Source organism: Pyrgilauda ruficollis, unplaced genomic scaffold (assembly GCF_017590135.1).
Source record: "Pyrgilauda ruficollis isolate IOZ18807 unplaced genomic scaffold, ASM1759013v1 scaffold163, whole genome shotgun sequence".
Classification (NCBI taxonomy): Eukaryota; Metazoa; Chordata; class Aves; order Passeriformes; family Passeridae; genus Pyrgilauda; species Pyrgilauda ruficollis.
Window position 1 is genome coordinate 335,106 of NW_024515098.1, and position 12,743 is coordinate 347,848.

Genomic DNA, 12,743 nt, shown 5'->3' on the forward strand with positions numbered 1-12,743 from the left:
GATAAGTGGAATGAAAAGTTCTGAATTTTGTTCTGCTTTTGCATAGACAATTTTATATTCAAAACACATTAATTTAAATGGAAGTACCACACAAATAAGTCATTTAAAACAGCTGCCAATTTTGCAGTTGTGGATTCATAACTCAACTGAAATATAGGTATTGTCTACCTGCAAAATATTGTGTTCTATTGACATTGTGCTTATTGACCACATCTGTCATAACATAAGTGATATTTCCTTTTCCTTCTCTTAAAAAAGAGGAAATAGAGCAATAGAGAATGTGCTGATGAAAGACATGGGATATACTCTGTTACTGTATGATATCACTGAGATGGATTAACTACAGCATTTGCCATGACAAGACACTGCCCATGTCTCACCAGAACAGATTTTCAGATTTTTTTTAATTAAATAAATCCTCCAAAACCATGCACACCAAATTTTCTTCCAAAATCCCATCAACTAAAGTCCCATGTAAACATAACTTCTGAAATATTTTTTTCTCTTTATTTAGTGAGAGGAATTAGTGGCATGTCTCCCTTAGCATGAGGTACTAAGTCATTTCTATTTCATCTAGTATCCTCTGTATTTACAGAGATCACATAAAAGATCACTTTTCCCTGAGTGTTCTCAGCAAACAACATACTATTTCCTGGCTCACAGTTCCTAAATTCCACCTTCTTGAATAATTTGCACATCTCAAAGTATTGTCTCTTTCCTTCCTGCCAGGGACAATCTCATTTGCTCTTTCTTATGTGTACCTGATTTTTTTCATCAGTTTTGGTTTGCATCCTCTCCTGACAACAACAAGTTTTGTCCTCACACGCCGAGATGTACACCAGCAAATCTCCAGGTGCCAGCTAGGCTAGGTCAAACCCCTCTATGCACAGGCTACCACAAGTCTCAGCATGCATTGCCTCGGGCAGCAATTATCAATTACCAACTGCTTGGTCAGAGAAGAGCTATTAAATGGTTCCTTCTGATCAAGACAGTTACTACACCATACTCTTCAGGAGGCCTCTCAATAAAAATGGAAGACATAGGTGAAGGCAGCAATTAGTATCACTCATCTTAGTGGTATAGGTACAGAAAATACATCGAGGAAATTTGAAAGAAAACTAAACACAGAATATATAATGTTCAGTTATGCTACTCACAGAAACATAATGGAGGCAAATTACTCGTTAGCTTTTCTGACCTTGCTAATATTTGTGTTTTATGATGGCTGCTACGTAATCATAACTTTATTTTTGAAACACAAAGAAATCTGAACTCCCAGCTAACAGTGTAAAGAGTTCTCACACTACCCAGTATCTGCATTCCATCTTATTGTACCTTACCCAGTAAGTTTGTGAGCCAGAGGGCCAAATCCTCCTTCATTGGCAGCAAGTTGGCCTCGTGTCTACTTGCAAGCCACTGACTGTACTGATGCATGTCAGAGAGGCCAGGCCCACGTGCCTTCGGGCTCAGGGCAGTGCACATGGCTTATCTTGTCGTCCCCTGTTGACAAAATTATGTAAAAAGAAAAAAAAAAAAAAAAGAAAAAAAGTTATTCATTATACCAATTAAAGTCTCACATGCTCCATTTTCAGAATTGTAGAAGATAATCCCAGCCAGAATATAATCCCCATCTCTGGAAGTGTTCAAGGCCAGGTTAGACAGGTCTTTGAGCACCCTGCTCCAGTGGAAGGTGTCTCTGCCATGGTAGAGGAAGGGGCTGGAATGAGATGTCTTTAAGGTTCTTTCCAACCTGAACCATTTTGTGATTCAATAATGACAAAGTAATTATGTGCCTAAGAAATCAGATATCAGACAAACAGAGGTGGATCTAACACATGGCTGCACACACTAGTGACCAAAACTTTGTTTTGTTAATGGATTTTTTTATGTGATTAAATCATACAAATAAATGTTAACTTCATTTGCACTCACCAACCTACATGTTGCCAATACAACAAAATGTTCTGCAAGGAATTATTAAAATCAAATGAAAATAAACATTTTGCACGAAGCTAACAACTCACTATGGCCCCATACCCAATAGCAATTCAGACTAACTGGAGAGCTCCAGAGATTTTTGGATCGTGCTCAGGAAAAACATGGCAACAATCAAATTACACTCCTACAGCAAACTTATGAACAATTAATAAATGCTGTAACCAAATGGAAACAGTGTATTCTACAGCTTCAAAATTATTAAAGAAAAGACTACACTGAATATATTGACTCAGTAGCATTATTGCTTCACAAAGCAGCAGAACAGCTAGTGTTGGTCACTCACACTTGCCACTTCCCAAATTCTCCTCTGCTTCAGTGATGACTTACTGAAACTTTTCAGGTAAGACAACTAATCTTTAGCACACATGATGTATTAAGTGCTGTCAGTCACAGGAACCACTGCTGTCAGAACCACTGGACCTGTCTCTGTGTCTGAAGGGCTAGTTCTCCACCTGTGGCAGAAACGTGCAAGGTTATTTTTCCCTCTCTGAAAGAATCTTGCAGCAGTTGTAGCGATGAGTTGAAATCCTTCCTTGCCTGGTAGGCTGCAGCCCACACCAACCAGCAGACACAAGGTCTGGTGGCACTATACAGACATTCAGTGAATGTGAGACCCTTAAGGAAGAGTCCTCTGTCTATTCTCAACTGCCTGTCCCACACCAATTGTAGTAAAACATGTCAACTGCCTTCAATTTAGCAATCTGAAAATACTCTCCCTCTGTCCTTTGCATATCTTTCACACCAGGTAAGAGATATTTGTGACCTTAAAAACAACAGCAGAAAAAAAATGAACAATTTATTATGCTATCCATTATGGCCTGAAAAACAAAAACACTGAAACAAATTTCTTTGTCAAAAAAGACAATATTTATTAAATGTAAAAAAGAAAAAAAATCCTTTCCATAAAATTGTGCTGTAACTGACTTTTCCAAATGTATGCAATGGTATTTGGGATATCTTAATACTTGCATTAAAATACTCCAGCATTTTTTACCCTACTCTGTGTAACTAAACTCCAGGTTTGCAAAAAGGTCTGCATAAGCTCTTTTTGACAGTACCTCACCCCAAGTCCTGAAGTTTAGCTTGCCCTTGAGATAAGGCACAACTTTCACTACAAATATACTTCTTACTGAAATTAGACAAATTTTTTCAGTTGGGGAGAAGCAAAAACATACATAAAAAAGATTTATTCTCTTGTATAAACACATATTTCTGAATTATGAGTAGATTTCACATTTTTCTAACAAAAAAAAAATCCTTATGTATCAAAATTTCTTTGAAGGCAGTTTCTTTTTAAAGCAGACTAAAGTACTTAACTTATGCACAGCTCTGTTGTGAAACTGACTTTGTAAAAACATCAGCTTGGATTTATGGCTTCCTGGTTAATTAAATCCAAATCATACCTACTCATTTAGGGCAGGCTGCAAGGGAGGGGAGGGAGAAGACTTGGACTGTTAGCTCTGCAAAAATCAATCTGGACTGTCATTCTCAAAACAGATTGATTCAGACTAGAACCTACCAACAGCTAAGGAATTTCAATGACAGTATATTTAAAGTTTTTCTAAGTTACTCAGAACCACATAAATTACTCTTTCAAATCACTGCTTCATTTTGGGTTGAAACAGAGGCAAGACAGATAACTGACACAGCTGTCATCAAAGATTATATGGGAAAGATCAAGTATCCATCACATACTTGCTTTCCAGAAAGAGCCTTGAAATAATTTTGACCACTTTCTGGGGTCTATAACCTCCACTGATACAGTGAGAGCCAGAAGTGAAATAAGTTTGTTTTTTTTTTTTTTTCTCTTGAATTACCTCTGCAATGATAGTGGTAAAATAAATAAAAAATTCTTATTCCTGAGTGTATGTATCTAAGTATTTGGGAAAATCCTGAAATCCTGCAATTTGTTTCTCTTTACATACAAATTGGAAAAATACAACAGAAAAAGCAGAACTATTTCACTAAAGGAACCAGTTAGACCCTGCACCTCTTCACTGGGAAGAATTTCACATTTCATGCGTGCATTGTGGAGGGAGGAAGACTGGATGACACTTGGAGGTGCCTTCTAACCTCAATGTATTGTTATTTTACATTTCCTGGATGCTCAGAGCTATATTAATCATCAAACTCTAGGCAGGGTCTGGCCTGCTAGAAGGGTAAAAATTGGTGCACACACCCTGATCTGGGTTGTGTCAAGAAGGAAACAACAGGCAAGACCCTTTTCTGTCACCCTACTTCATCACTTCCAAGACCATGTATATGAAGTGCTCTGTGGGCTAATTAATCACCAATATTATGATATGGCTGACAGTCATCCAACACAATACAGGCTGCTGACACTGCTAGGGCTGAAGGAATTCTATGGTCTCGAAGCTACATTTCTTTAAGACAAGACAAAACAGAAGGAAGGCTTCTTAAACAGCTACATGGAAGCAGTCTGGGCTTCCACAAGAGTCTGTGGAAGAAGCACTGCAGCCTATTTACACTTCAGGCCTGTTTCTGTGGAAATACAGAGTAGAGAATTGGGGGAATAGGGATGTTATTTCAGTTTGTCTCTAAAACACAGCATTGTCTTGAAGTATATTTCATACTGACCCAACTCAGCAATCAGGCTGTTGAGTCCCCAGAAACTTTTGAGACTCATTCAGAGAAGAAAAGCGGGAGAACAAAGATTTTGGAGGATGCAAGGGTGCTTCAGTCTCTTAGTAACTCTGGTAGTAAGAAGCAAAAAGAGGGACAAGAAGGGTATTCTGAGTTTAAGGCAGTTTTCATAAGACACATCCTCAGAATGAGAAACTGGAAAGATAACAAAAACCAGACAGACAGGTGACAAGTCTCTAGAAGGTGAAAATGATTAATGCATCTCTATACTGGGACTAGGTCTGCTTGAAATAGTAGCTCTGAATGAAAATAATGTATGCACTAATTTATGAAGTGGGCATGCAAAGTGAGGACTGAGGAATGAGAGTTAATACTGATGAAGAGCCTGAAAAATCACAGATAAATCACATACAAACCAACCTTACCTCTGTGTAAATTTTCTTTGATTTCATTCCCAAAAAAACCCCAAAATTTTTCACTTCTCCACTACTTTTCTGAAAAACTGCCCTACACTTCAGTAAAATCCACAAAATTCCTACCTTGAACTTTTAAAATTAATTCTTAAAAGATTAAAACTCAGCTTTTAAGGAGCAGGGTATCTCATGCCACAAACTCTACAAGTTACACTGGAGGTCAGTTATCAAACTGCAAGCATCCGAAACTTTCAATATCCTTCATGCAAACACTGATCACTACTGAACTTGCTAAATTCAACATAAGCTTTCCCAATACTTCAGTACTGAAGTACCCAAGTTTCAATAAAAAGTCATCTACTTCACCAGTTGTACTAGCAGATACTTATTAGAACTTCATCACACAGCAGCTGGGATCCACGAAGAAGCCAAAATGTGATAGTTCTGTGACGGTGACAGCAACAGAGTATTGAGCTCCTTCAAGTTCTGTTTGAAGATTCTTCCTGGGGTAAAGGCCAGGCCCTTGCTGCATCACCCAGATACCTTCAATTCTCTTCCTTAAAATGTCTTAATATATTTATTTTTCAGTGAACTGAAAAGTTTGTTGACAATTTATCAGTGAGGAATGTGGTCAGAGGAATGGACTAACTTGCAGCAGAGGTAGACAGCAGCTTTCAAGGATATATCACCACAGCTGAGGCAAGTCACTGGCCCCAACAACTATTTCATCCTTTCCTTTTGGCAGACAAAGTACGAACGAAGTAGCCAAAAAATATTGGGTTTCCTAATCTCACTACTTTCTAACAGCAACATCAAATCACCATATATACAGCTGTTTAAAACCAGCCAACACAAACATGTCAAATATTTTATAGAATGTTACACTTCTCTGTAAACTGTTGAGGCTGACGTGATATGCAGAAGCATTTTCAAAACTCACCTCTAAATGCTTTAAAGCAACTGCTTCCCTACTATTCAGAATGTAGATGAGGAACAGTCTTTGACTACTTTTCATCCTGTTTTGTTACAGTTCATATTTATGTAGCACGACCCTTTTTTCAGCCTCTCTCAATAAGAGAATGATGTCTCAAATTCTTAGCCTTATTGTCTAGATGAAGAATTCAGTGTGGGATGGTTTACAGTACACCCAGAAATGTGTATCAGATTCATTTCACTAAAAGGTCCTATTTCTCTCTGCTTGCTCCTACTGAACAGTGGAGTTCTTATTTTGCTTTACAGTAGTGCATTTAGTTATCTGTTTATTGCAGTTCATTGCTTGTATTATGCCAGCAGCATAACCTTACACTATCTGATGATTGTTATCAGTGATCATCAGGTGAAAGCAATGAGAATCAAACAAGTGATCTTCTGTTTCTACTGGCTTTTGTTGGGGTTAATGGGTAGGAAAAAGATTCAAGAATGATACACTGTATTCAAAACACACAGGAGGCAAAGACTGTTTAATCTAGAAAGTAAAACTGGATGCACAATGAAGCATTTACAGTTGCAGATCCCCAGATTCAATTCCCTTTCCTATTCCAACCACCCTCCTTACCTGTAAAATTGTGATTATTTTCTTCAACCAAGTACAAAAAGGGAGGAAAAAAAAAGTATCTATAAAAGCTTGCACGTATGCATAGATATACATACAAAGAAAATACATGTGCTCCAGCCTGCTAGATAATCATATAAACCAACATGTTTTTACTCCAAATTACCCATCAAGTTCCAGCATATATGCATAACAGCTTACAGTGAGTAGCTGCTAGCTGTGCAGTGCCCTCTGTACCACATGAGTTTCATTGTCACTTCAACCTGGTTCCCAATTAAATGTGCATTAATTCTCAAATAAAAAGGGGCTTGAACCATTTCTTTCAGCTTGCTCCCACATACAATCCTTCCAGGTCAGGAATGAAGAAGTCTTGCTGAGTCACTTGCTCTTCAAGACTTGACTTAAGAATTAGCATGGAAGTTAAGTATCCAGTGAAACAAGCCTTTTTCTTTGCATTCAGTTAGAAAAGAACGAAAACAAGTTAAAAGTGTCCGTGGAGGGGAAAAAAGCATCACAAAGCAAATGCAGAATTCCCTATAGTGACCAGTCAAATCACCTCTGATGCAAGGGTCCTACACGATGGGCCCTTTGCATCATAACATCTGACAGGGACACTGCGCACAGACATCATGCTTGGCCCACCCAGGCCAAGTTCACTGACTGGCTCTGTGCAGTTGGCAGCCAAACCAGAGCTACCCAGGACTGAAGATCTGCACACATGCCAGTTCAGTGGCCTAGCTGCTCTACAAAGCTGGAACAGAAGATGTTATAACACTGCCTTGGACCCTGGGTTCAAAGACTCTCTTTCATAAATCTTATCAGGATTAAATATGCAGGCTTTAAGCTTGTGCAATGAAATCTGTTGTAACATGACTGAGGAAGCATATTAGCCACCAGTTGCAGAAGAAACTAAACATCATACACACAACTGTGCAACTGCTTTACTGTCAGTGATAGAGGAAACAGACAGCAACTTAGACAAGATCAGCAAGTTTTTCTCTGAAGGAACTGGAACTTGAGCAGTAGACTGTACATTGGCTTTGACAGAGGGGTATCAGCTATAAATACAGACAATCTCCTGCTGTCTTAGAGAGAAGGTAATGCTACTGGAAAGCAGCCAGCCTGGAAGGAGAGGAGACAGAGGATCAAACGCCAGAACGGAGCTCATGAGTGTATCTGGCAAGGGTCTCTGCTGGATCTCCCTGCTAATTCTAATCACCTCAAGCAGATGGAAAAGAACAGAACTTTGGAAATTTTACTAGAGTTTAAGTGGACTGCGTGCACCATTCACTAACTGTAACAGCAAGCTGAATGCAAAAAAGGCTTAAGATTCAGTGTTCGTAAACAGATTAATTTGCAGAACAAAATGCATAATTGTGCAAGTAGAAATGAAGCTGCCCACAATTTGGGACCCATATTGCAATCACCACCTTCACATCATCAAGTGCCAGTTTTATAGACATGGCAGAACCAAGGATAAATACACTCACATTTTAAAACTTACTTCAGTTTTCCTGTCTCAGTGTTGACATATTTTTCAGATTTGGAGAGTATAACATCAGTTCACAGACTAAAGGTTGCTCTTGTTTTTCCACATGTATATACATAGGTGAATATACACACATACAAGCAGAAAGAGGGAAAATATGAATGCCTTCCTTTGAGAGCCACAAAAAGAACTAAAAACTTTTCATTTTTTAATGTCAGGAAACTGTTCCCCATGGTGAGATCTGCTAGACAGTGGAATGACTTTCCCAAATGAGACTGTGAAAGCTCCCTTTCTTGAAATGCTAAAAATGGACTAAAAGAAGCAGTAAGAAAAAACTCAGACTTGCCACTCACTGTTAGATGTTACTTAGTCAATCTTTACCACCTCCATTTTCCTGTTTACTACAGAAGAGTAATCACTCTCCTTTTGCCCTTTTACATACATAAAAACAAACACAATCATTTTTAAAGTCATTCTGCTACTACCTTGTATATTTCTTCTTCAAGAGCTATTTGCAGAGCTTTCCCTTCTATAAGAAACAACAGGTCATTCTTGTGTGCTTTATCATACAGGTAACTTACATGTAATCTTAACTTTGCTCACTACTATAAACAAGCAGATAAAACATAAGCTGACAAATGCAGCAGCATATCTTTATAAGGAAATTTAATTTTTCTAGATATTTTACTATCCTTATAAACTATACCACAACCAATTTAGCCCAAAGTTTCTGAGTTTTCCCAGATTAACTTGGAACATACTGTACATTAGGAGCAGGGGGAGGGGCACTGAAGGGGAACCACCATCTGAAACTCATTAATCAATTAGACTTTTTCATGGCTTGCATCAAAATGTGATCTACACTGATAGAGTACATTTTAATCACAAGAAGCCTTTGTCCTTTACATTATTTATGCACATTACAAGTGTGTGCAGTACTTCGAGGGTCTGATGGAGAACCTGGCACAACAGCTTATTGATACCTCATACCTGTAAGGCCCCTGGTCTGAGGCCAGACCAAAACAAAGTTAACTGCACTTAAAAATCTGTTCTAATTATCGGAAGCCTAGACATTTTCAGGACTATGCCTAGTAGAAACAATTTTATTGCCTTGATAATGTCTCCCTTACCAAAAGGCAAGCAGAAAGTCTTTCACACACAGACAGATTGAATGCTCCTAAAGCAAAGATTTGCTTAGGAACATTCAATATCTACTTGCTCATGAAACTGTACCTTCTGAAAACTGAGCCTGATTCCCAACACTGTCCAAAACCTTTGAAGCTGATTCTTCTTTGCATGGCTCTTACTGTATGTTTTTCTGATTGTCTAAGCAAAATGGCCATTAAAAATTAGTACAAAAGAAGCTTCAACCTCCACAAGTTAGCAAATAAAATATATATTTAAACGGACATAACACATCTCACAAAGAGTAGGAGTGTCTCTTGCTGTAAGGACACTATGCAGACAGTACTACAAGCTTTGTATCATCAGCTTTGCTTTTAATTATGATGTTCCATTTCTAAATCCTGTCCTGAAATTAGTGTTAAGTTCAACTGAAAGGTGTAAAGTAGAGTTGAAGAGGTACTGTGCATAGTAATTGTGCCAATTTAAATAAGACTGTAGGTAGAATAAATAAAGTGACCAAATAAGTTAGCAGGATAAATTAAGTGGCAGCTAGAACTTGAGGATAGTATTGACTTTTCAGCACTTCACCACCTTCATATAATTTTGACCATGCTTCCAACAAGGGCAGTATAATCCTGATAGATGGCTTATGGCACCGTACAGCATGAATTCAGGAATGTCCTATTTAGAAATGTCCTATTAAATCACAATCCATGTCACAAAACCTTCACAAAACTGTTACACTTGGCACAGCATCTAATTTGCAATGAAACAAAAAACACATAATGCACATGGAAAACCAATAGTAATTCGTTCATTTTTCATTGCAAAGTAATGTCAGAAGTATGTTGAAACTGCACCGGGGAGCCTGCAATGCATCCGTCCTGTGTTCCAGGAGCTGAGCTCCCCTAGGAGCGTGCAGAGACAGCAGGCTCAGATGACACCACTGCCCCAGGATGCACACAGCAACCCTAGACAGGGACAGCAACCTTCATTCCTTACACGTAGAACGTTAGTGAAGAAACAGAGCCTTCTTAAAAGCGAAACTCCCTCCTCGGAGATTTGAATTTAGAGCCTGAAGAGGAAACCAAGAGTCCTGGGCTAACCAAGGGCGGCTTTTGGCACAAGAAGGGTCTGGTTCTCTTGCCTCGGGGGGCGGCGGAGGGGCGAGCTGGGAGCGCCGGGCTGCAGCGGAGCCCGGCCGCCTCCCGCCCGCCGCTGCCGCAGCCCCGCCGCCGGACCGATCGCATTTCCCGCGGGCGCTGCGGACGTACAAACCCGCCCTCCTCCTCTCGCACTACCAGCACCCCAGGGCTGCCTAGAGAAGCCATAAAGATAAACCAGAGGTTGGGGCCAGGGGTGAGTGCACAGTGAGTAAGAGCCACCCCCCATCCCTTCTTGCCCGCCCCGCTCTCACCCGCCGCGGAGTCCGATGCGTTTGTCCTCCTCGGGGCCCCTCCACAGTGAGCTAATGGCTTTGCCATGAGTGCTGGAAGCGCTGCTCCCAGGTCTGCCCCTCGGGGGCAGGACCAAGAAAACCCGCCGCAGCCCCCGACCCTCCGCGGGATGCCCAGGGCAGCCCGCCAGCAACCCGCATCCGCACCGCGGCGAGCCCCGGGAGAACCACGCGTGGACCTCCGCCACAGACCCACGCACATTCTCATTCCGCCTCCGCCATGCTTTCAAACTCCCACGGTCAGAGAGCGGGAGGAAAAAAATCCACACCAAAACCCCGCGAACCCCCACTACCAGACAGCGGCAGCAGCCACCCCCGCGGTGCCCGCCGCCGAGCCCAACCGCGCCGAGCCCTGCTGCTCCCCCGACGTACCCCCGCGGCCTCCCCAGGACTAGGGAAGCAAGGAAACAAAAGCACCTACTCCCCACCGAAGAGCCGCCGGGCAAAGATCACCTTCCCGCTCCGCTCGGGCCCCTTTCTCTTTAAACTCGAGAGCAGCCGGCGAGACACACGAAACGCCCTCAATTTAAAGGAGCCCGCGTGGCGAGCCCCGCTGCAGAGGCAGGCACGGCTCCCACCTTGGCCAGGGCGGGCAGGAAGGCAGGCAGAGTTCCCACCTTGGCAGGGAGGGGGGAGCAGGCAGGCAGGGCTCCCACTTTGGCTGGGGCGGGCAGCAAGGCAGGGCTCCCACCTCGGCTGGGGGGAAACAGGCAGGGCTCCCACCTCGGCTGGGGGGAACAGGCAGGGCTCCCACCTCGGCCGGGCGGGCAGGCAGGGCTCCCACCTCGGCTGGGGGGAACAGGCAGGGCTCCCACCTCGGCCGGGGGAACAGGCAGGGCTCCGGGCGCTGCCCTCGCTGCCCTCTCGCCTCCGGCACCGCCGCCGTGCCCCGGGCACAGCTGGGCGGGCTGGGAGCAGCCGCGCTGCCTCTCCTCATACTTCTGTCCGCTCAGCTCGATGCTCTCTTTGGGAAACCCGGCTTTGGTTTTGTTTGGATGGTTTGGGGTTTTGTCTGTTGTTTTGTTGTTGTTATTGTTTTGGTTGGTTGGTTTTTGGTTTTTGGGGGGTTTTTTTTTGGGTTTTTTTTTTGGGTTTTTTGTTTTTTTTTTTTTTTTTTTTTGTGATCGGTGTTGTTTTTGGTTTGTTGTTTGGGTTTCGGGTTTTTTTTACACTTCCCCCCTCCCCCCTCCTTTTCCCCCCCTTTCTTTCTTTCTTCCTTTTTTTTTTTTTTTTTTTTTTTTTCCTCTCTGACACCGATTTCCTACCCTTGAGCAGTCCGCATTGACTGAACGGAAGTTTAATACTTAGTTTTTTCAGAGGGACGGCAAACGCAGTTCACACTGATTTACCCTTGAAATGCTGAGGTGTTGTATTACAGCCCTTGGCAGCGACTTGATTCTTGGTTCTATTTATCTTTTATTATTGCTCCCTTTCCAAGACTCGTGGCTGGGGAAGTGGAAAGACAAGAAGAAAAGAAAATGTCACATCCAAGATAAAATTCTGTTTTTTCTTTAGTTTGACTATTATGTCTGGAATTTTTTAACACTTATAGACACACCTTATATTTGTCACTTTTTTTTTTTTTTTTTAATGGCTAGAGAAATATTTGGTGGAACTTTCTTTATTGCTTATTTCTCCAAAACCATTTCATGCCACCTTGAATAAAAAAGTATGCTGTTCATAAACTGATCATTCATTGTACACATTTTAAAGAGTGATGGGTAGAGGTTTGGCTTGTTCTTGTTATGTGTGCTTCATTTGCCAAGGTAACTTTTAGCACACCATTATTTCAGACATTTCATTCTCACGTTACGTCATTTTTGTGATACTTCAACATTTTGTTAAATGTCAGAGATAGCCTTCTCCAACTATTGTTTGTTCACTTATTCCCTGCCCAGCGAAGCTCCTTTTGTGAATTCAATAGCGGGAAACAGATGTTCAGACTTCTTCTCTTAATGCATGACTGTAGATGGTCTTGTTGAGTTTCCTAATGGTGTCATGCTATCACTTTCAATAAGAGTGTTCCAGATGAACAGTGCACTTATTTTTCTCTTTCAGGGTAGGGTCATTTAATTAAATTTTTCTAGCTAAAACACATGTATAATT

At 41.4% G+C, this 12,743-nt stretch overlaps 1 protein-coding gene across 6 annotated transcripts in view; it reads right to left on the reverse strand.

Annotated features, from left to right (window-relative positions):
* Nucleotides 1-11,181, reverse strand: part of GAS2 (growth arrest specific 2) — an 86,080-nt gene extending 74,899 nt beyond the window's left edge. For 3 of the 6 annotated variants that reach the window (XM_041463264.1, XM_041463269.1, XM_041463268.1), the window contains exons 1-2: nucleotides 11,059-11,181; nucleotides 1,341-1,500 (exon numbers count right to left, since the gene is read on the reverse strand). In XM_041463264.1, coding sequence (XP_041319198.1) covers nucleotides 1,341-1,482 — 142 coding nt within the window. In that variant the 5' untranslated portion in view covers nucleotides 1,483-1,500; nucleotides 11,059-11,181. Of the gene's footprint in view, nucleotides 1-1,340; nucleotides 1,501-10,598; nucleotides 10,849-11,009 lie in introns of those variants that run through there. The other 3 variants (XM_041463267.1, XM_041463265.1, XM_041463266.1) reach the window with 3 other exon arrangements.
* Between the last annotated feature and the right edge of the window lie 1,562 nt (nucleotides 11,182-12,743).